Raw genomic sequence first — 24,726 nt, 5'->3', positions numbered from 1 at the left:
CTTCCTAAATCCAATGAAGACTTAGAGGGGAAAAGATGGGATAAGAAGAGAAAAACTAAAACTTATCCAGCTTTTACACACTGTTTCATTTGTTCTATGATCTGGTTCAACAAGACTTATTACTGACAGCTTCTTTTTCAGAAAGCTGAGACTGGAAAACTGACATGCATTCACTCACTCAGTCACTCAAGGAACAGAAGAAACAAAATACATCCATTCACTGGATAGTCACGTAAGTCAGATCCTGAGCTTAGAGGCCTTGTCTGGTTTCATTCCAAGCCCACAATGATCAAGTAGATAAAAACCGAGCTTACAGTTGGCCACCTGCTTACTTCGTACACTGAATATCAGACGTCGGAGAATCGGCACTGTAATTGACAAGTTAGCTTTGTGGCTCAAAACAGCTTTCCTATAGAAAGAATGTTGACTATTTCAAATTTCCAAAAAGTAACTTCTGGAGACTCCTCTTTGAGGGGGAAAAAAAAAAATTCTGAATTATCAGGGAGTTAGATCCAGTCCAACATTCCAGAACACCTGGCCTGGATAGACGGCAGGAAACCCCTGAGCAGGGAGGGCTCCTTTCTCCTTCAAGTCAGGCAGAGAGTAACTACTTCCTAAAGTGGCATGAAGCTCTCTTGCTCTGCTCAAGTCGAAGTAAAGGAAGGACAAGAGACTCGGGTCCTGAGACTTGGGAAAAAAAGATTCTGTGCTATTTTCTTCTCTGGCAGGTCAAGGCATCAATTTCTATTATACAATTTCACACCATCTAGTGAAACTATTTCTATAACCCTGCAAAAAACAGTTGCGTTCCCCGAGTGCACTCCTTTCTCTGTGTCTGCCGACACCTCTTGCAAAGCTTGGCAAAACAGGCAGGGTTCCAGCGTGGGACGGATAGTAAATGGGCAGACTGACGGGCAGCCCATGGGCTCCTTTGCTTCTAAGTCACCTGTCAGATGAGCATCAGAAACAGCTCCAGATAAGAGGCAACTCCTAGAATAAACGCCAAGGTAGAGACAGTTCTGTATCCTGATGAACATAGTGACCACTCAAGTGCATGTATAGGATAACATTTCACAGAAACAAATACACACACACACACACACACACACACACACACACACACACAGCTACACACAAAGGAAACCTGATAAAATTCAAATAAAATGAATGCAATTGTGCCAATATCAATTTCCCAGGTTTGAGCACTGCACCACAGTTATCACTGGGGAAACAGGGTGAAGGGTGCCCAGAATTCTCTGTACTATTCTTTATGAATTCTATAAGTGTTTTAAGTTTATTTTAAAATAAAGGTTTTAAAGGAGTAAGGTAGATAATTATGACAAGCCAAGCACATAAATCGTCAGGTTAAACCCAATTCTGGCAACTAGATTTGTGAGGAATATACTGAACTGTACACCTCTTTTCTCAGCAATTCTTACCCTAACCAGTGCCGGCCCGTGGAAATACTGCAAGCGACATATGTAATTTTGAGTGTTCTAGTGGCCATGTCAAGGAACGGTTAAAAGCAACAGGCTATACATACACTTCTGGGTGACGAACTGGAAGCTAACTTTGACTAATATTTTATTGAAGCCAGCACACCTGAAATGTCACAGTTTCAGCATGTAATAAAACTAGAATTGATAAGAAAACATTTTACATTTTAGTGCTAAGTCTTTGAAACCTGGTAAGCACTTTATTTTATGGTCACTGCTCATTTCAATCGGGACCAGCTGCATTCTAGCACAGGTGTGGCCAGTGGCCACTGGACAGTGTGGCCCCAGGTGCCACCCTCGGTGACACCAGTCACCGTGAGCTCCATTCATAGCCACTTCTTTCCATTTCCTTTGGATGAACACTCATCTCCGGCATCTCAGGCCGACTTCACCACGGCCATGGAAAACACTGGAGGGAAGACAACTAAACAGGAAGATGCCACCAAGGAGCTTCCAGAGGTCAACTCATTAAAAACAACAGTACAGATCGCACTTCAGCTTGGAAAAACCCCAGGGCTTTCAGGAGTTTTCAGCACTGTCCTATGTTCCAGGGGTCAGCTGTGAATGCCTTCTGCCCCATCCTTTTAAAACGTAGACGGAGTTGCAATGATGTTAACGAATTTGGGTTCGGAAGTCAGAAGGTCCAGATGCCTTTCCTTTTCGCTCTGACCCAAGTCTGCATTAAAACAAGAATATTAAAGAACAAAATGGCTCGAGGTGACCGGAAGTCAGTCTTCGGGCTGTTCACTGATCCTGCATCTCTCTGCCTCTGCCCATAGGTGGTGGGTTTGCAGCCCCTGCTCCATGCACTTGGACATGGCCACAAGACTCACCCTGGCCAGGGAGGTGAGTGCCGTGGCAGGTGCCCCTTCTGAGCAGAAGCTTGAAGAGCCAGAGCACAGGCCAGCATGCGTCCTCCTCCACCACAGCTCCAGCTGGGCCAGCCTGGAGGCTAACCAGACCTCTACCCAATGGAGCCCTCCGAGCAACTCAGGATAGAAACACAGTGTGAGCAAGAAATAAACCTTGGTGGCCGTAAGCCCTGGAGATTTCGAGGCTGTTTGTTATTACGGCGTAACTTAGCCTGTCCTAACACATAATTCAATTGTTGAATCTGCACATGTGACATTGACTATTCCATCCAGGATATCTCCCTGAATTTGAGGGCTTATCGCATCTGCTATATAACCCAAGCTTGGTTTTACGGTGGTTTCATTACCAACCATAAAAACTGTAACAGTGGAACTGTATAAACAAACCGAACAGTGTTTTTACTGTAAAACATGAATGTAATATAAATATTTGTCTTTGCCTTCTCTCAGCATCTGTAATGAGAGCAGAAAATTCATGCCATATGTTTATAGTATAAGGGGGAAAATAGATCTCAACGATTCATCCATGTGGGTGCCAGGCACACAGTTTAATATTTTTAATTTATCCATCTTCTTTCACAAGCAAATCCTCCACAAATCATAAAACCCTTAGGATTGTCAGTCACTAAATTCTACAGAGGGGCCCTTGCTAGGGAGAATGGGACCATGCAGATGATGAGGCCAGTTTCTCTGACACGAGGAGGACTTGCAAAGAGAGCCTCTTTTTTCATGGGGTGACTCCTGCCTGTCCAGCCACCTTGACATGCCTGAATGTGCGACCACGTCTCCGAGGACTTCGACACACCTACCAACCTCAAGCTGGAAGTGTCACTGGGCTTGGGATCCTGAGGGCTCCTTTTGTTTTCTGAATCCTCTTATGGAGAGGTGCTAGGCGTGGGAGGTAGATGGGCCTGTTGGACACCCTGGCGTGGAGGGAGGAGGCATTGCCACCAGCACGAGGCTATGCCAAGCACGATCAGGCCTCACACACAGAGAGCAACGGGGATGTTTTATTTTGGAGCTGCAACTGAGCCCTGATGTGTGCCCCAGGTGCTGGTGTGGGCTTCTAGGACGTAAGCCCCCAAGGCAGAGAGAATGATTCAATTTTCCCCAAACTGGCTCATGGACTACAGGTTTCTGAAAACTGTCACCAGCCTACAAAATCCAATACTGTAGCAAGAAAGCTTTGAACATGAAGCAAATCCACCCAGAGGAGGCTGCGTGTGGCACTGAAGCCAGACAACTGCTGCCAGGAAGAGGTGAAGGAAGGACAACCTCATGGGTCAAAGCCCACGGTGTGCATGGCACAGAGAGGGACAGGCAGACACGTCCAGCTCGGTGAGCAGCACTTGGCGCCAGTGCCAAGCGTGTGTCATGAGCCAGCCACTGTCAGGGCACCGAGTCCTGAGGAGCATACTGCAATGAGGGGATGCAGGAGCCCCCCTCCCCCCCCCCACACACACACACAGAGATGCATGGAGAAGCCTTGCTACAGAAGGGCAGAGCCAGATTACAGGCTACGGCAGCCCGATTCCAAAATCCACGCTCTTAACTACTAACAACCTCAAAGAAAACCTTCCACATGTTGAACCTACTGGTCCCGTGCCACCACAAGTGACGGGAAGCACAAACCAGGTGCTGGCTCTGCCCGAGTAGCAAGGAGCTCGCTGAAGCCAGGCCTCCCTACACACTCGCAGATGGCTAGGAGTGCTGCTGATATCATTATGAATAGTGTACATGTTGTCACCATGGACAGTAGACTCCTGAGGGCAAGGACAGTGTTGTATGTATCTATATGTACTCAGAGTCCAGTGGGACACCTGGCATAAAGTGTCAATCAACCTTAGCTCATGGACTAGAGGTTTCTGAAAACTGTCAAATCAACATTTGTTGACTAAATAAGGATGCCATTGGACAACCAGCAGATGTGTGACGTGATCAGCGCTATGTTCGATGCATATTTAAACACCAAAGCACAGAGTGTAAGCTCCTCGGAGACAGAACCTTGGCTTCCTGAGTCTCTGCCGTATTAGAAGTTCTCAGGGCAGTTCATGACTCAAATAGAGGGAGTGACAACTTCTGCTGAATGAAACTGGGGACGGAAAGCATAAGACAGGACGCCAGGAGATCTGGGTAGTGAAGGCACCACGTGGGCAGAGACTCGCAGGAGGCAAAGGCCTGTGCTAGGTGGACAAGCTTGGACGAGGTCCTTCCAAGAGAAGAGAACAAGAGAGACAGGAAGAGATGAAGAGAGTGAGAGATCAGTCAGACATGAGCCTGGACAGACAGATGGGAGCTGGACCACTCAGGTGCCCGAAGCACCTCGTTTTCTTTGCTCACACTTGGATAGAACAGTATCCTGGTACTGGGTGTGTGCTAAGTACTCAGGTACCATCCTTAGTACTTTATGAACAGGACTGTGTCCATCTTCACATCCTATTACCATCCAGTGGTACAAGGAGGAGGAAACTGAGTCAACAAGAAGCAAAGGTCACCTGGCTCTCATAAGTGGCAGAAATACGCTGCAAACTCAGGCCACCAGATCCTTGGTCTGTCACTTAAACCCACATAATATTTTATACCTTGGTTCCTTTAGGTTGAGGAAGCTGGCAGGTCTTTGCAGCCCTTCCCCAAAGGGAGCCTGGTGCTAGACAGAGACACACTGGTACTAGATGAGTCCCTTCTAACAGCCGCCACGCTGAGTCTGGGTGGGCTGTTTATTCTTCTTAAACACAATCTTAATATGCCCCCAGTTTGTCCACTTTCAAATTTAAAATACGTCCTACCTTTTAAAAAAAAAATCTATATTTAATTATTCGGCATCAGTGAAATTTCACTTTGGGGAATGATAATCTAACATAAATGAATGCTTCCAATAGAAAAAGCTGTAATTTAAAATAAATTACTTTGTTAGTCAGAAAAAAATTTGCTCTTTTCATAGGAAGAGAAAATTATTATCTGGTATTAGGTAGCCCGAGTCAATTAGAAAATTGCATCAATAGCAAAGAACCAAATAACCCCCCTAAACTCCTCCTCTCCCAGCGAAGATTTCACTGCTGATCCCGGGCACAGAGTGGGCCACCTGCTCTGGCCTGAGTTTCATTAAGGCTTAAAGTCAATTAAGCCACGAATTGGAACAATCGTTCCTCCTTTGCAAAGTATTGATGTTTTTTTTTTTTTTTTTTTTCCTGGCCGCTTTAGGGCTTTTCCAGCACTCACAGAGAGATTTATGTTACACAATTTCTTTCTGATTAAAACAAATCATAGCTCAACAATTCTAATTTCCTCCTTTCTAAGCAAGAAATGATCAGAGAACACTGAAAAGTGATCAACCACTACCCCATGCAAAGGCTGGCACCGCAAGACTCCACAGGAGCTGCTGGAGAGCTTCTCTCCACCTGTATCTACCTGTCTTTGTCTGCCGGCCTGTGTCTCTCTGTCCCTCCTCCATGTCTAACTGCCTGCCTGGCTCTCCATCGCTGGCTCTAACTCTGTATGTCTACGCCTGTCTCTGTCTCTCCCATTAATCTCTTTTGGTATACATTTATCTTAACAGACTTCAGGACAATTACTCATTAATCAAAACGGAAGAGGGACATTGGAAGCAAAGCCAACCCAAGCTGGTTCTTCTGACCTAACAGGAAACAAGAAGGTCTTCACATTGACCTTCAAAACCACCCCCATCATCTCAGGCCTTTTAAAGCAGTTATAGACTTCTGGTCAACCTGACCTGGTGGAGCAGAGTAACGTGATGGCAGTGAGTCTCCTGGATCCATCCACTGGCCCTTTCATGCATCCCCTCTATTGCCGGTTCTGCCTGGGGAGCTGATCTTTCCATAAAGATGTCCACTTTTCTGTCCTTCAGAATCAAGTTGATTTAGGAGTCCACTTACAGCCAGTTGTTACTTATCCACAGTGACAAGGAAAGCAGTTAACTGAGACTTCCCAAATAGGGTTAATAATTCTCAAAGAACTAGAATAAAATGCTTTTAATACAATGTATTTTAAATAACAACCCTTTCTTGAACAAGGTGGAAGGTGGTTGAAAGATTGGTGACACTTCTAGTGTCAACATGAAAAATCAGTTCACAAACCTCAATACCCAAAATGTAGACATCTGGTTATTTACACCTTGTGCTACTCTGCTTTCCAAAACTAACCAGACCAACTGCCCCTTCCTGCAGAGCAGGATACTGCTAGCTGGGTCACAGCTCTTGTGACTCAGCTGCCAGCCCCGTTTACCTCTCATTCCTTCAATGCATATGGAATGAACATACGTGCTATCCCCTGGGTATGCTCCAAGAGGAATGAGATGGGCGAGGATGGGTCCTCACACAGCATTTCTGTTGCTGATATACCATGTCAGCAGGCACAAGGTCCTGGACATCCCTGTGCCTCCTGACTTCATATGAAAATGGAATTCATATGAGGAACCAAACAGGTCTATCACAAAGATGAATTAATGCACGTAAAGTACTCAGCATAGTGACTCGAACACAAGAATCATGCCATGGTCATATTTATTATCAAAAAAGAAGGAGAACTAAACCACCCAAATTCAACATGAAGCACCAGGCACCACATCCCCATTTTGAGGAAATTCTACATTCTTTAAAAAAAAAAAATAGACACATGTTCACTGTTCATACCCTTCCTTCTGGTCCAAAGGTGCCCTTACTACCAGGCTGACTGCAGTCTACCACACTTCCTTCTTCAAGGGTCCTGCTATGAGGCACATGAGGAAACTTTCCTGAACTATCACAAGCTACTATGTGCCCTCTCACAAGCTCCCCTTGTGCTGGCCTGGATTCTATAGCAGTATCACCTCATTAAGAAGTCCTTCTACACCGTCTGTGATCACCTACTGCACCTAGTAACAAGAGATATTTGGACAATTTTTCTGAAAAATCTTGGGGTGGAGCTGATTGGTACCAGTCTTGGTTGGTAACTGGGTTATGAGAACACTTGAGTTTAGCAAGCCGAAACAAAAAATTTGAACCTGCCCTCTTATAAAAGAAAAAGCAAAGAGCGCAAGAGTTGGCGAGTGGTACTTCTGAACTTCTGCACGTATATCCCAATCTCCTGGAGGGATGGCAGAACACAGATCGCTGGGGCCCCATCTCCACAGACCCTGACCTGTAGTTTGGGGGTAGATCCTAAGAATCTGCCTTTCTAACAAGTTCTCAGGTGATGTGGACACTGTGGGTCAGGACTCGTGCTCTGAGGAACACGGTCTGAGATTCTACACCCTTGGAAACCATAGGGATTAATAATGAAAGACTATCGAGCCGATAACAGATGTGCCCTAGCCTTTCCTGCCTTAAAATGAGCACCCTGCGAGCCCCTACCCCCTTCTATTTTTGTCTTCTTGCTTACAATTTGATGCAGGTTTTAAGCATCCTGTAATTCATCAACTAATTCTCTCCTGGCTACACATTCTAAGTAATTAAAGTTCAGTAATAACTTATTCTTTCTGCTCCAGCACCTGCATTTCATTTGTTTATTTTCCCAGAGTCATAAATCTGAAGGGCTGTCAAAGTGCCATAATATTAGTGCAATGATCAAAGTTAATTAGTCCCTCTCAATAAACAACAAAGCCATTACAAAGATGCATGACGTTTCTCCCAGCTACCCAGTTTACAGACTGCATTATAGTCCAAACAATTCGAATCTCAAGATTGTCGGCAAACAGGGCACAGTTCCTCAGTCACTTCAAAGAGGAGTGTGCTCTTGGCTTGTGCTGATTCATTAACTCCAGCCCCCGCATCTGCTGCCTGCTGCGGGACAGGAGGGCTGACAAAGTGCTCCCCAGATGCCTAGCCTTGCCACGCGCGTCCCAAGCTCCAATAATGAAAGAGGACAAGGGTTGCAAAGAAATGAGAGGGGCCAATCGCACTGCCAACTTTCAGTAACCCCGTATCCTCAATAACTTTGGGTTTATTATTTAGGGAGTTTGAGGGATGCAAGTATTAGTTGGGTTTGATAAGGCGGCAGCCAGGGGAACTAAGGGCAGAGCCAAGGCTGGTGGGCAGAGGGCTCCTGGAGGAAGGTTCTGCCCTCATTACAAGGGAGACTGGTAATGAAGAGGTGGGCAAAGACAGGATGGGCTGCCAAGGAGCAAGGGGCTGATCCATCAGAAAAGGAGCTCACACCAAACCTGGATTCCCCTGATCGGAGAGTGAAATGGGGCCTGCATGTTGTTAGGGAGGTTGGGAGTCTCTACTTACTAAGAAAGGGTCACTAGGTTCAGCCCACACTCTGGGGGGGGAGGGGAGAATCAGGCTCCACCTCTGAAAGAGGATCACCCAAGAATTTGCGGCTACCCTGTACAACCACTACAGCCACTTCTGAGCCTTCCTTTTATAAGGTCTTCAAAACCATCTGCAACCCCCAATTGATTATGGGGCATAGACTCATTCCAAGGAACCTGCTACGAACATGGGGTGGGCTTGGCCAGCTCCACTTTTCTTCAGCACTAACCTAGCGTCACTACCAGGACAGGGACACAATGTACATGACAGTACCCTCTCTGCCCGCTGGAATGGAAGGAGTTCCTGCTCCTTCCCTCAAAGTCGATCAAAGTTTGACTTCGATTAGGAAATGAAGAGAACCTTGGCTACTTATGCTCTGGCCATTAGCAAAACTGTTGCAAGCTCACACAGGTAGGCCTTGGGACTCCTGGGATGGAATGAACTTACTTGGCATATAAGAAATGGGGGCCAGGGGAAGATGCTACATGGATGCTGGGGTCCCTCCCAAACCCCTATGCTGGCATCCCCCTTCCCAGGGGAATGGCATCTGAGAGGGGTCTTTGAGAGGTACTTAGGCTGGGAGAACAGAGAAGGAAAAGAATTTATGTCCTTACAGGAGGAGAAAGGGAACCGTCCCCTCACTCGCTCCCTTCTCCATGTCCCTGCCCCCCTTTCTCTACTCTCCACCGTGACAGGGCACAGTAAGCAGATGCCCGTGTGTTCACCAGGAAGAGGGACCTCACCGAGCACCCAGGCATCCCTGACTTCCGGCCTCCAGAACCCTGAGGAATACATGCTCCTTACGCCACCAGCCCAGGCACTGCTGCCAGGGCAATCTGAACCAGGAGGAAGAGGACCGATTCTCCAACAGGGTCCACAAGTGCATCCATTTTCGGGAACTGTGCTGGACAAAGCAGCACCTCCTGCAGCTCCATACTGAACCCCCGCCGGGTGCCAGATCCTGAGCAGCAGATTCTGTGTGCCACTCACTCTGTCCTTACAATGACAGAGAGCCATTACGTTGAGGGTCCTCCTGCACACAAATAAGCCCAGGTTGAAAGACTGACCAGCTCTGCCCAGGGATGCCAGGGAGCCAGTGTGGGTACCAGTTCCATCACTGGTCAGTAGGACTCCAGACCAAACAGTACTCCTCCTCCTCTGAGCTGCCTCTGCATAGGTTAAAGTCAGTTCTGTTTGAAATATTTAAATATTTATTTGTCTAAAATAAACCTGCCCTGTCACCATCTGAGAGTGGCTGCCTGGTCTCTAGTTGCATCTCTATTTTTCCTTGTGTGGAAGGTTTTACCAGCATAAGAACTGGTCTCCTCTGCTTAATCTAACACACACTACATCTGAAGCCTCTGAATGCCCCATAATAAATATGAAAAACAGTCTCAAGCTTATTTTTTTTCCTCTTAAATAACAGAACCTAAAAGCTGAGCAGCCAGAAGCAGGCCCTTTAGCCTGGCTCAAAACCATGCAAAGATGAAATCCATCTCTTCAAACTATGTCAAAATTGCTTAATAAGAACTCAGGGGACCCCATATTAATGGGAGGGTACATCTGCTTTGGTTGCACATGACTGGGAGAGAGGGTCTGCAGCTAGCCACCTGTGCCTGACTTCCACCCTTTAAAGCCCTGTGGTTAATCACAGTGCTTGTTACAGAAAGGTTACAATGGAGATAAAGTTCGAAAAGACTCACTTTAAGAAACTTGGAGGGTAAGAACCAAGCACAATTTTTAGGTATTCTGAAGACAGAAAACTCAGAATATTTTAGCAACCAATTATGTCTATGAGCAGGATGTATAATTTATTATCTGATAAAGAATCTTTCCTGGGCCTGTGACAAGAAAGGTCAAATAGGCAACTTAAGTAGAACAATAAACACACTTCGGGGCGAATAGATGTGTGAAGGCGCAGGGCAGGGGTTCTTTGACCAGGTCACTCAACCCCAGGATCAAAGGGTACAGAAGATGCTCCCTTTGCCAGGGAACCATAGCACTGACACATAGTCAATGTTATGAAACACTCATACACATTCATGTGAATATCTATGAATACAACACGGGGCTAAATACTTGACAAACCCAGGCCAACCTTCTGCACAACACACACCAGGAATTTTGGATTGTTAGAGAATCTTGGTGTCCAGGAGTAAGGCTACCCATCCTGGACCCGCCACTTCCCTCCCACCAGGGTGAGCTTGTGTGGCCTCAGCAGGACCTAATGCTGGTTAAGTGCTGGGTAGAGTGACTAAGGGCCTTGGACAAGGAAATAGGAAGACCTGTCCCACCTGCAGGTGACAGTAATAGTCGGAAACACAAGTGTCCCAGGGAAGAGTTTTAGGAGTTTGCCTTTACCGTGAGTGTGTGCCTATTGATCTGAGCGAGTGGTTTATGCAGTTCTCGCTGGTTCACAGACTTATTTCATACTTTATTTATTGAAAATCCAATACTCTACAGAAAAACAATTTCTAAAGCAAAGAAATGGGGAACCAATCTAGAGGCTGATTTAGGATGAACTTCCCCCATAATCTATGGGTGTTAATAATATTAATAGTCTTATATCTTATGTTTTGGTTCAGCTGAGGATCATGCTGAACAATGGGGACCAGGTCTGTAACCGGCAATGCACTGAATGGTGGCAGCTTGTCCCAGCCAAGAAGCCAGCTCAGGCGCCGGGCTGGCGTGCTGGCCTCCACATGCAGTGGGCCTCGCCCCGGGACCCACACACATCCCACCTGAGGCCCACCCTCAGGAAAGCCAAGCTACAGGAACTGCACATTCAGTACCAAAGGAGATGGGGGAGTTCTTGTACGCAGCAAAGCGACATCGGCTCACGAAGTGACTGGGTGCGTTTGAGGGAGCCCAAAAGTGGCTACGTTTCTGGAGAAGTTCTTAAAGCTGTGAGCAATTCATGGCTCAGCATCCTCGTCCCTCCCAAACATGACATGAAATTGAAGGGTGTCAGAACCTATTAATAACACAGCAATCTGTTGAACCCGTGAACCTAATACAGCGCATGGTACTAAGGGTTTCGATCCAGTCACTCTTTCCAGTACTTATCAATGAGGCCACCATGACGTGACACCACGGGAGCTTTCCTCTTCACACCAAGGAGATAAACAGGCTGAGCACCAACACACCTGAAGACTGGGATGATCACCATCCTGCAGCATCAAACCATGCTGCTAGGACCAATTGAGCATGCGCCGTCTCCTGAAACATGCACATTCTATTGCCTCTGACTAATAAATCTTTTATTTTTACCCCTCGCCTCCCTGCTTTCTCAATAACCACTTTGATATAGACCCTTGCTTGCTGTTCCTGATGACTAATCCCTTAATCATCTTTCCTAAATATATGCAAAGTGTAGTTCTTTGTAAATACAAAAGAAAAAGCAATCACATAAATAATTAAGATGGCTTTTCAAATGACAGTTGAGTGCTAATATGAGGTACACTGGAAATCAACAAACTAAATACACATCTATTAAAACGTAGGAGTCCAGACATATGAAGACAGAAGAAAAATTCATTGCTCCTGCACTCGAATCCTGCTGATGAACATCCTCCCCGCAGCGCCTCTCAGCCACTGGGTGAGGGTGGGGAAAGCAAGCGTCACCCTGCACTTCACGTGTGAATGAGAATTTATTATCATTATTGTTATTAATAGCAGCAGCTAACATTTAATTGTGCACTTCATCTTTCCACACAATGTGTTAATGCTTTATACACATACAGTCAGTGTGTTCAATAGAACCACCTATATCTCTTGACAGAGACATGATCATTTGTATTTTATAGATGAAGAAAGCAAAGTTTAGGCAAGTTAAGAAACGTGCCCAAGGTCAGAGGGTGTGTGTGCTTCTAATCTTTGCCAATTTAATACAACATATTTTATAACAATGGTCATCACCCAGTCGTGATTTGCACCCCTAGAAAACACGGCAATGTCTAGACACATTTTTGGTTGCCCCAGTGGGGCTGGGGATGAAGGGCGGGGGCGAGAGAGGTCCTAGTGAGCTCAGGGTCCTACAAGCTCTAGGACAGTGCGAGACCCAGCCTGTGGACTGAAGCTAGTGCGCCTTGAAGGTCTGATGTTTGGGACCTCCCGAGGCTCTTCATTAAGTGGGTAAAAGAAGCATTGCTGAGCCAGATCCCTGATGCATGTGCCAGGCTCATGGCATGTCCTCCCGGCCAGTGTCAGGAAGACTGGAAGTCCAGGCCAAACTAACAGACAAGACAGGAAAAAGCCTAGGCTTCCAGTCTCTCACAGAGACCCAGCCTCAGAACAAATGTCCCCGGGACAATTCTCCCCCGTGATAGGGGACTGGGATCATGACACACGCTGGGGTGTTGGGTGGGCCAAACAGTAACTCCAAGAGAGGCATCGGCCCCTCTCGCCACGTCAGCCCACTTCTCCCACCAAACTGACTCACCCCGAGGGCTGTCCCAGACTCAGGGCTCCCACTCCTCACTGGAGGTCAGGCCCCACTGTGAGTTCTCTCGCACGTCCTGTTCCACCCTTGGCATGGTACCAACGGCCTGTAACAGGTGAGGCCGGCTGGCCACTTCTAACCACCCTCCCCCAGTCTGGATCTGCCCAGCCACAGCCACAGCCCCACCCCCTTTTCTTCCCGAAAATGACTAGAACATCAGTGGGAACCTCAGGCCCATCTGCTCCAGCTCCTCCCAACCTTCTCCTCTACAGGACCACGAGTTTTACATCACAAGTTCCCCCACACACACAAGGATCTAGAATTTAGGAAGCAAAATGGGAAACCAATAGGATCCCACTTTGGCCTTTCGAGAGCTTGCTGTTGATTATCAAGTACACTCTGATGCCAGCTATTATTCTTCTGCACGTGCAACACCCCTTGGATGTCCTCAGATCTCAGGACAATGAGTGGGACATGCCATACGCCCATGACAGGGCAACAAAACCCCCATAGTTACCGGGGTTCCAATAGATACCAAGGGACAGCAGAAGCCATAGCACTGCAGGACTCAAACACACCTGCCAGGGAATCCTGTGTGCAGGCCCGCTGCTAAGTAAGAGCACCCACCCACCCACCCCAGGGAAGCAGGAAAAGATGAGCTTCCTGCTCAGTCACAAAGAGGAAGCACTCATCTTAAAGGTACGGACACCAGCCTGCAGTCCAGGTAACAGATCGTGGGGGGGGGGGGGGGGGAGGGATCTGTCAGTCCCTGAGCTGCAACACAGGCTTGAGCCCACACCCACAGGAACTTCGTGTAAACCTGAGTGGGGGCTGACAGGCTTCCTCTCCTTCCTCCTCTACACCGAATGGGTTGGCCTCTTAGGAGGGTGGTTTTCTCCTGCTGTCCACAGGATCCTACTGCCTTTTCACGTCCTCTGGTACTTCTAACCTTGGAGCATCCAACACATCTAACAGAAAGGCACATGCCCATGAAAAAAGCAATTATTAGCACTAATAATTGAACATTGAACTGGGTTTTTTTTTTTTTTTTTTGATACCGAGAATGGAACCCAGGGGTGTCCCCAGCCTTTTTACTTTTGAGACCAGGTCTCACTACACATTGCCAAGCCTGGCCCCAAACTCAAGCGCCTTGCCTCCATGTCTATCATATAGGTTCTCATTTCTACATGGAAAGTGTTTTCACACAAGCTCCACTTTACAAAGTAGCTCAATCTCCAAAAAAAGAGGCTTGAGAGCTCTGAAAGGGTATCTTGAATGTAAAGGACACCAGAGTGCCTCAGAGTTGCTTCTGCTAAGAGATATGACCAGTCCTGATTCGAATCACTCAAATAGCACTGACCGACTTTGAAAGCAGAATCTGAACAGTAACAGGGTAGAAAAGCCAGGCCATGGGGTAGAGCAGACAGACTTGCAGTCTGCATAAAGCTAGATGGAGAGCCCTGAGTGCACAAGCTACGCGCTCTGGTGAGTCACCTCTCTCCAACACTATAAAGAGAGATGACAGGCATGTGCATCCCTCCCAAATAAGCAACTCAAGGGCCTGGCCCAGGGCACAGCCCAGGACGGGAATTCAGTGGGGTTGTGAGTTGCCCCATCAGGGTGTGAACAAAGCATTCTGCTGGCAGGAGCCTTGTCGAACACGGTGATCCTGGAATGCACAGGGGAAGCTAGACCAGCAAGTTCAGCCAGGGAGGAACAGCTGAGGATGGAGAAATGAGCTCTCTCCCCAGGACTGGAGCTGAAGATGGCCGGGGAGCCTTGGCGCGTGAGTCAGGGTGGAGCCCAACAACCAGGAACTTCTGAATGAGTTTTACTACAACAAGACATTCTGGCTCGTTCTGAGAATCTCCCGTGAGGCACCAATATGTTGCACTACCTTCCCCGCCCGACACCGACATGATCCATCCCAAATGAAGCAGGACACACGGAAGCTGGCTCAAGGCTTGAGAAGCCGGAGTGGAGCAAATTGACCTTGAGAAACACAGGAGGAGGCTTTAACAGTGGGCCAGAGAAGAACTGTAAGGAAGAGCCCGCAGGAAACCAGACAAGGAATCTCCAGGGTGGGAGTGGGGCTGGCATGGGACCGTGCACAGCATCCGGTGCACACACCCACTCTGTTCTGCGGTGCAATGCAGCAATGGACCAGAACAATGGCTTTGGGTGAAAAACCTGAGCCTGTGCCTGCACAGTACAGGGGAGGGAGGAGCGCGCACAATAGCATAGGCAGAGAACACGGGAACAGACAGGAGGGGAGGACAGGACTGAGTGTCTCAGGCCTGAAACCTGTAAAGGCGACTCTAGTGTTGAAACAGCATGCATTAGTGGGGTGTTGTTCCTGTTTCCTTCCTCATGTCCCCGACGATGAGTGTTTTGAATAATTATTTTCCTTGGGCTGCTAGTCTACTTCAGGGCACAACACAGCAGAGTGACGGCACACCACAATAAATTCTATCATCTGAAACTGCCTCCCAGGAACCCAGTTTTGGCCTAAAATGCAAAAAGAGATGCAACAGTGGCTCTCTGAGGTCATCCCACTCAACCTCCTTTATTAGGGTGAGGAAACTGACGCACCCAAGAGACATAGCGCCTTGGCCAAGGTCTTGCACTTGGTGAGGGTGGATGCGGGAATTTCTTCCTCTGTGCCTCGAACAATGCGATAAATGCAGATCAATCTGTTCTCATAAATATTATGTTCTAAGAAGAGGATAAATTTAGTGATTCAAAAACAACTGTGTTTTAGCATCACCTCCCAAGACCATTTCAACATGAGTATCACTAAACAACACATTGCTATAGTATTTCTACGACCACTGGTTTAAAATGTTAACATTCAGTGGGGGAAAGTTTGACAAGTTCGAACCTCCCAACTGCTGGACAACAGGCAATATCCTGCACCGTCAGCAGGAACTGAAGTTGGAGCAACAACCGGGAAACTGCTAACTGCATTCGTCTAGGGACTCGGGAATCCACTGGTCAGATTCTGCCCAGCGGGAGGGTTCAGCATCTTGAAGACTCATTTTCAGATGAAAGTGCAGGAAAAGAGGATGCAGACAAGACAGACTAGACTGTAAAACAGCATCCCCTAAAAGGGCAAAGCCTCGCTGCTGCATGCACAACCACAAAAAGGGAGATGGGCTCAACACCGCGGAGCATAAGCACATGGCAGAGTGGCAAGCGGCAGCGGGAAATAATGAAGCCGACGACTCATGGGCGCTGATGAGAAAGCATTACCTGCACAATGAAGGAGCACACACAGAATACACAATCTCTTTCTGGAAAAATATATACAGAATGGCTAATGATGTTTCCCATTCCAAGAGAAGGACCAGGAAAAACTTTTCCATTTTTTTTTTTTTTTTGCCTTCACCTTCTGCAGGAAGGTTCAGATCATGCACACTGCCACTCTTCTATAAACATCTCTAAAAATCCTTTTAACAGAAACACTATGATAATAATAATGAATTGGTCCCAAAATAACAAATCCAGTGAGCTCAAATCAAGAATTCATTAGAAAACAACTGCATTTGAGACATTTCATGGGAAACACACCAAAACACAGAACAAACCTGCCTTTTCTTCACTTTCGTGACTTCTCTGTACAGAATACCAGACATTTTCTTAAACAAACCTCAGCCTATTTCTCCAGCTGGCAAGAAACCTTTGACAGTGTTGAGAAAGTGAAGCCAGCCTTGGCAAGGATCGCCCAGCAGACTTCATTCTGCTCCTTGCCACGCTGGACTGTCTCCGGCTGCTCCACCCAGGGCCTCTGCACGGTCCTTCCCCTACCCGGCCCAACCTTCCCGGTCCTCTCCCAGGGCTCTCCTGAACCTCAGCCCACTCACTCTTCTCCTGCCCGGGACTCGACTTCTCCCAACTCCTGGAACTGGCCACTCCACAGTGCCACTCACCACTATTTGACGTGCACACACACACTTGTCATTCTTTGGTCAGGGTCATCTTTCTTCCTCAGTAGGTTGAAATGTTTGCTTGCACTTAGACCCAGCAGCTATCATAGCGGTACACACACACACACACACACACACACACACACACACACACACACAGGGAAGGCAAGTGGATGATCAAACAGAAGCCCAGTGATCATGCTTTAAAAAAAAAAAAAAATCAATTAGCACTCGTCCCTGTAGAGAGCCAGAGCTCAAGCCCTCCAAGGTCCTCCTCACAGATGCTGCTGCAAGACCCTGCCCACCACCACTGCCCCTTTCTGCTTGGCCCCTTGCATTCAGCAAAGACACCAAGCTTCCCTGGGAAGCCATGAATTCTCCAGGCATGGGCTACCTCTGTGCCTTTGCACACACTGTTACTGCTAAGAAAGCCTCTCCCCGACACTCACAGGGCTCACTCCGGACTTCACAACAAGGCTGTCAGCAGCCGTCTCTCTCTCGATGCTTTCTGTCCTTCACCATACTTACACCAGCCAGAGAGAATGGTAAACTTCAAACTTGGTTATATTACTACTACCTAGAGGGTAAGCCCATGAGGCCAGGGATTTGTTTTGTTTGATGCCATATCCTTAGTCCCAAGATTATTTCAAGGTCTCAGTAAACGTTCCCCCATCAACAGCTCCACATCAACATCTATTCTCTAAAGGGAGAAAAGCAAAAAATCCAGGGACTGGGTGAAAGCCAACTCCTTTCTAATCCTAAAACACATGATAAGCAACCTCCTACTCATATCCACGGGCATTAACGACATTTTATTTTCCTTAACAAATGAGTTAAGTGAGTAAACATCCTCAACCCACTGACCAATAAAGCAGAAGACTCCGACAATGGCCTATAAACAATGCGTGCACAGTAACAGCTTGCTCGTGCTTTCATTCATAAAGTAAACAATGTGAAGACCACTCTAAAAATAAAGACATTATTCCAAGAGCAATAACCCTTTCTCCGCACTAGAGCCTCCGTGTGTTCAGCCCGGCATGCACATTTGGCAATCACACAAGAAAACAGTCAGGCACTTACCCACTCTTCCAAGATGCGTGACACGGCCTCGCTGGCTCTCGCCATATTCCTGCAGGCCAGGATCACGTGGGCACCGTGGAGGGCAAAAGACTTGGCAGTTTCAAACCCTGCAGTTGAAAGAAAAGTTAACATTAGAAAATGCAACAGCAACTTACCAGGCCACACTGTGCCTGTGCACAACACCATCTGCATAACCTGGTGACTCTCAGCAAGAGGCAATTCTGTCCCCCAGGGGACAGGTACAGCATCTGGAGACATCTTTGTGGGCAAACTTGGGGGTGGTGCTGCAGGAACCTAGTGAGTAAAGGCCAGAGAAAAACAAAACAGCTGACCATATGCGAGTCAGCACCCACCATAAGTAATCACCTGGTCTGGAATGTCAACAGGATGAGGCTAAGAAAACTTGCCCAAGGGACAAGGCAATTTCCAAGATGAAGGTGGAGCCATAGAAAGTTCAAGGCACAGCCTGCCCTTGAACCATGGACCATGACCAGGCCCAGGTCTCTGAGACAGTGGAGGTTTCCAGCACCACTGCTTCCAACAATGATAGTCAAGGTTTCCTAGATCCTCTCCTACCTCCAACTATGAAAATTAGACAGTATTCACGTGACCATCTGCATGTGCATGTGTACGTACACACACACACAAGCTTGCGCGTGCGCACCCACCCACTCACCCGTTTTAAACAGAGTACTGACAAGACTGAGAAAAGTTGAAAGGCTGGCGTTGAGCTCGGTTTCTCCCCTCAAGCACTATTCCAGATCTCAAAAGTTGAGGTGGAGAGCCTAAGGAAATGGGCTGAGCTTCTGGCGGTCTTACACAAAGAAAGCCACAAGTTCAAGCCCGAGGGCCACCAAGAAAGGGTCTCTGATAAACTCACCACACTTTGGTTAGGAGCCCAGTGGGCGACTGCCCTCACATTAGAACCAAAGACAACCCAGCCTGAACAGATCAGCCTCCTGCCATTTCAATGTCTCATTGGATGAAAGTGATCTGTTCCCAACTGCCAAAGCAAGAGAAGATGCTGCATTCTCTAGAGGAAGATGCCATCAGCCTGAGACACACATTATCACTGCAACCATAGCAGAGTTTCAAGGAAAATCTCTTCCATGCCAGCAAAAACAAGAAGGCACACAAAGACACAAGCCTTCAACAAAAGCAAGATGAGAAAAAAACAGATACACAGGAGGTCTATATAGTGACATCATGAGAAATGGTGACTAAAATCATAATTAATATATTCAAGGAATGAAAAGATGGAAAAAAGATTTTGTCAGGGAACTGAAAGCAATAAAAATTAATCAAATAGATATTATGAAATTCAAATACAACAGCATAATCAAGAATTCAAAGTACAGGTTAAATAGACACAGTTAAGAGAAGATTTGAGTACTAGAAAATAGATCAAAAGAAAATACCCAAAAGGAAGCTTAAAAATAAATTTAAAAGATGATTAATACATCCAAGAACAAAATACTGAAATATGCTGTCTTATGCCCTTACATATATCTAATTTGAGTCTAAAAGAGGAGGAATAGCTTAAGATATGAATAATATTTGAAAATACACTAATAATTTCCCAAAACTAATGACAGACATACAGCAGTAAATTCAAAAACTATCTTGAGCCACAAACAGAAAAAAAAAAAACATTTGTATCACATTATAGTACATAATATTCATGGGTTAAAGTATCCTAAGACCCTTGTCTTATACAGGAAGTAATATAGTATCAATTTACCTTATATTTTAACAAGTCAAATATTTAGATTGAATACCTACCCATTTAATTAGCTAATAGAGAAGAAAAGTACAATAACAACAAGTCAAGAAAGAAGAATATAAACAAGTCAAATAGAAAACAATAAGTTTGTGTATTTAAACCCAAATATATCTGTAATTGCATTAAATATAAATGGATTAAAGACCAAAACTAAAGGACAAAGATAGTCAAACTGCATAACACACACATAAAATATGGTCCTTAAAAAAGGATGTGTATTTTATAGCTTTAAAAAAAAGGATAAAAAACTCAAAGGTAAAAGAAAGGAAAGACACATCATGTAATATGAGCCAAAAGAAATGTGGCTTAGTTACATGAATTCAAGAAGAGGGCTGGGGTGCAGTTCAGAGGTGGAATGCTTGCCTAGCATGCATGAGGCCGAGTTTGATTCCCAGTACCAAGAAAAGAAAAATGTAGCACATTAAACCTAAAACAAGCAGAAGGAAGAAAATAAAAACTTAAATATAAAATACAGAGAAAAAATTTGAATGTTAGTCCTTTGGGAAAGATACTAAAATTGATAAAGGACTACGAAGACAGAGCAAACAGGAGAGTGAGAGAGTCAGCACACAGATGACCAACATCAGGGAGAAGTACAAGGACATCACCAGGTGACACCAAACGCAGGCAGGGCAGAGGGGTGGGAGGGGAAGGGAGGGGGCAGGGGGCTAGCAAGGATGGTGGAATGTGATGGACACCATTATCCAAAGTACAAGCATGAAGACACGAATTGGTATCAATATACTTTATATGCAACCAGAGAAATGTAAAATTGTGCTGTATATGCGTAATAAGAATTGTAATGCATTCCTCTGACATTTTATAAAAATAAAAATAAAAGAGACAAGTGGGGTTACATCAAAGAAAAGGCCCCTGAACGTGAAAAGAAACAGCCAACACAATGAAAAGCCAACCTACAGGCATGTGCCTGATAAAAGGTTAATATCCAAACACTAGAATGCAACAGCAGGAAAAAAAAAATCCCAATTTTAAAAATGTGAAGAAACTTGAGAGGCGCCCTTCTCCAAAGACGATATACACAGCCAAACAAGTATAGAAAAGCATATCAGCATCACTAGCCATCAAGGAAACACCAAGCAGAAGCATGGTGAGACATCACTTCATGTGATTATTATTTTAAAACAAACAATAACGCCCACGCATGCTGCTCAGAGGGCACAGCACTTGCCTACCATGAACGAGGCGCTGGGCTGAACCCCTGGCACTACAATAAATAAATAAATACTTAAAATATTAAGACCACAAATGAAAACAAGTGTTGTTGAGGATGTAGAGCAAAGGGAACCTTTGAAATTTATATTCTGTGGTGGAAATGTAAACTGATGCAGCCACCATGGGAAAGAGTGTGAGGTTCCTTGCAAAACTGACACTAGCGCTGCCATGTGGCCCAGCGATCCCCTTCTGTGTATGTATCTGAGGGAATAAATCTGATCTTGATGGGATATCTGTGCCCACGTTCACTGCAGAATCAGCCACAGTAGTGATGACATGGAAGTAATCTGCATGTCCACGGATGGATAGAAGGAGAAAGATGTGATGTGCTACACACATACCACGGAATATTCCCCTACGAAGGAAATCCTGCCACTTGTGGCAACGTGGCTGGTCACATGGAAGTGGCTATGTCAAGTGAAATAAGAGGCAAAGAAGGACAAATACTGCATGACACCACTTCTATGAGCATATGGAACAGTCCAACCCAGAGGCAAGAATGGTGGTTTCCAAGGGCTTGGGGTAGGCAGGAGAGAACAAGAAAGTAGGAGTCAAAGCATATGTGGATCAGCTTTTCATCACTGTGACTAAAACACCAAACAGGAAGAAATTAGAGGGGGAAAGGTTTATTTTGGCTCAGTTTCTCGGGCTCAGTCCATGGTTGGCACACCCCATTGCTCTCGGCCTCAGGTGAGGCACAACATCACAGCAGAAGAAAGCATCTCAGCAAGCAAAGGGAGAAGGGAGATCCAGGGGACAAGATCTAATTCCCAAGGGCAAATCCTCAGTGACCCACCTCCTCCAGCACACTCTACCTGCCTGCAGTTGCCAACCAGCTAGTCCACTAAAACTAGGATGGACCGATAGACAGAGGTCTCATGATCTAATCATTTCACCTCTGGACATCCTGACACAGGAGCTTTGGGGAGACACCACTCATCCAAACCACAACAAAGGGTTCAAATTTCAGGTATGCAAGATGAAAAAGTCCTAGAGACCTACCATATGGCATAGCACCTGCAGTTAGCAATACTGTACTGCAAAATTGCAAAAAGGATAGATCTTATGTGAAAAGTTCTTCACACACATTATATAAAATAAAGAGGAGGAAAACTGCAGAATGGAAGAAAATGTTTGCGAACTCTTTATCTGATAAAGGGTTACCATTCCAAAATACTACATATAAAAGGGATATCTAAAATTCTACATAATACCATTTCTATGGGGAAACTGAAAGAGTCAAACTCACAAGATCTAGAATAGAATAAGACCTTCCAAGAGTCTGGGGAAGTGGGGATGAGAAAGTAGTAGCCAAAGGATACAATTTGCCTTTTTGTAAATAATTCCTGCAGGAGTAAATTTTTGGAGGTGATGGATATACAGCTGCTCAAAGGTCTGGGGATAGAGCTCAGTGATACAGCACTTGTCCAGCATGCACAAGGCCCTGGGTTCAAACCCCAGTACCCCCCTACACACACACACACACACACACACACACACACACGAAAGTGGATACATAGCTACTCCAAACTCATCAAGTTGCATATGTTAAGTTGTATATATTAACATGTACATATATGTATGTATCAAGATTTTAAGCTTAAAAAAATTATGTTTTAAATTTTAAAAAAAAGTACAGCTCTTACAAATGCTAAAAAAGATCTTAGAAAGACCTGGCAAACAACTTTATACCAATAAATCACAAGGTAAATAAAAAATACAAATTCCTAGAAAAACACTACTGAAAAACTGCCACTAGAAAAACCAAACAATTCTATAAAATTGAACCTGCATTTCAAAATTGTCTCAAAAAGAACACTGGGAAGCATGAGAATAGGGAAGAAATGTCTAATTCCAGAGCCTGAACTTGCAGCCCCTGCTCTGAACTGGAAGATGCCACATTGTGGAAGCTGTGGTATCACAAATGGCTAGGCCACTTGTCAGTGCTACAACAGACAATCCGAGAGAAGAGTCCACCATGGCAAAGCAATCAGTTCAGCCAAGCCCAGGGCGAGGGACCACACACGATGGTCTCTAAGATAATGCTGCTTAGTATGGAAAACCAGTAGCACTGTCTGCTTGCTAGGAGCCACAACCAAATAATATGATGCATGGCACTTTTTGGTTGTAAGGTGACGCCAGCTAGCCATTGAGATGATATGATTATGTTAAGATTTACATTCATATGGAAATTGGACTCCTGCTGTTCACCTTGGCCTGCTACGGGACTCATCCCATTGGTTGGGGAAGGATAGTAGGAGGGAATTCCGGAGGAGGTCCTGCCACCACCACCACCACCACCACCCCCCCCCCCCCCCCCCCCCCCCCCCCCCCCGTTAGAGCGTTAGAGGAGATTCCCCGTGGGTGGACCGGCTTGCTTGCCGGGCGCAGTATTGGTGGCATTTTCAAAAATAAAGTTTTGTTCCTGCTTGAGTGGCTCTTGAGTGGCTCTTGATTCTGTGCCCAGCTAGACTGCGGCATCTGCTGAGAGAGAGAAGGCGGCAACTCCCCCAGTTTGCAAAAAAAGAACTTGGGCAGAAGCCTCTCATCTCTATCCCTGGGACTAGCACCTAGTGGGATTCACTCACAGCACCCAAGAATGAAGGCTTCCTGCACACTGCTAATATGCCACTATTCTGGGTTATTCTAAAACAATCCACAAGGTTGTTTCAAATAGCAATCCTAATGACCCTATAACCTCCTTTAAAACAACAAATAAGTTTTAAAATCACACAGAGATGCTGCACAGTGAAGTTTTAAATAACACTACCTAGAAATCTGCAGGACAAAGATCCTTTATTTTCCCAATCACATTGATAAAAGAATCTAGGGCAAAGGACTTTCTATTCCCAAAACCAGCACTCAACCTGGTGGCAGCAACAGGCTGCAGGTGCAATCCTGCACTCTTACCCGAGACAATCCCTAGCTGTGCTGTGGCCAAGCCATCATCTCTGAGCCTTGCAAGGTTATTCTCTGGTCTTACATCTCCCTTTATCTAGGCAGAGTATCACAGATGGCTGGGCCACTAGTCAGTGCTACAACAGACAATCCCATTTTCTTTCCTTTACAATTGCCTTTGGAGCAAAAACAAAGAACGGATATTTCAGAAGATGATGGTTTCTCAGGAAGGACAATAACATTTTTATAGTAAACCATATCTCTAGAGTGGTGGAGTTTTATAAAAAAAAAAATAAGTTTAATAATGCTACCTACTGCTAAGTCCTGGATAAAGCCCATGAGAACAGCAGCCCTCACTCTTGTAATACTGCAGCTGATGGCCAGTTTAATTAGCTAAATGTAGTAGTGCTAAGCCAATTCTGCACAGTGCCAAAGTTTGTGCAAAATAATGAAGGCAATGGTTTACTAAATTTAATAACCTGATTCATCTTATAAAAAATTAACTTTATGACAATGTTTAAATTGAACCAGCTTAACGGCACAGAGATGGTAAGAGTGTGTTCAGAAGAATATTGAAAGCCAATAATACGGAGAAAATAAAGGAAACACTTAAAACAATAGGTAGCCTCAGTTTTCTAGCACTTGCACCATCTGATCCAATCAGAGAAGCTAAGAGGCCACAGAGGTTTCCCATCTCGCTTTCTTGGGTTTTAGGCTTCAGATGCAAGCCAAGCATCCAAGTACCA

General features: G+C 45.7%; 1 protein-coding gene across 6 annotated transcripts in view; it reads right to left on the bottom strand.

Annotated features, from left to right (window-relative positions):
• WWOX (WW domain containing oxidoreductase) overlaps window positions 1-24,726 on the bottom strand; it is a gene marked incomplete at both ends in the record, with an annotated part of 882,099 nt that overhangs the window by 809,909 nt on the left and 47,464 nt on the right. For all 6 annotated transcript variants that reach the window (XM_081274221.1, XM_081274218.1, XM_081274219.1 and 3 more), the window contains one exon: window positions 18,067-18,173. In XM_081274221.1, the coding sequence (XP_081130347.1) occupies window positions 18,067-18,173 (107 nt within the window). The remainder of the gene's footprint in view (window positions 1-18,066; window positions 18,174-24,726) is intronic.

This window comes from Spermophilus citellus (assembly GCF_964194105.1).
Source record: "Spermophilus citellus genome assembly, chromosome: 18".
Lineage (NCBI taxonomy): Eukaryota > Metazoa > Chordata > Mammalia > Rodentia > Sciuridae > Spermophilus > Spermophilus citellus.
The sequence above is the reverse complement of the archived record's forward strand: the minus strand, read 5'-3'. Positions and strand labels throughout refer to the sequence as shown.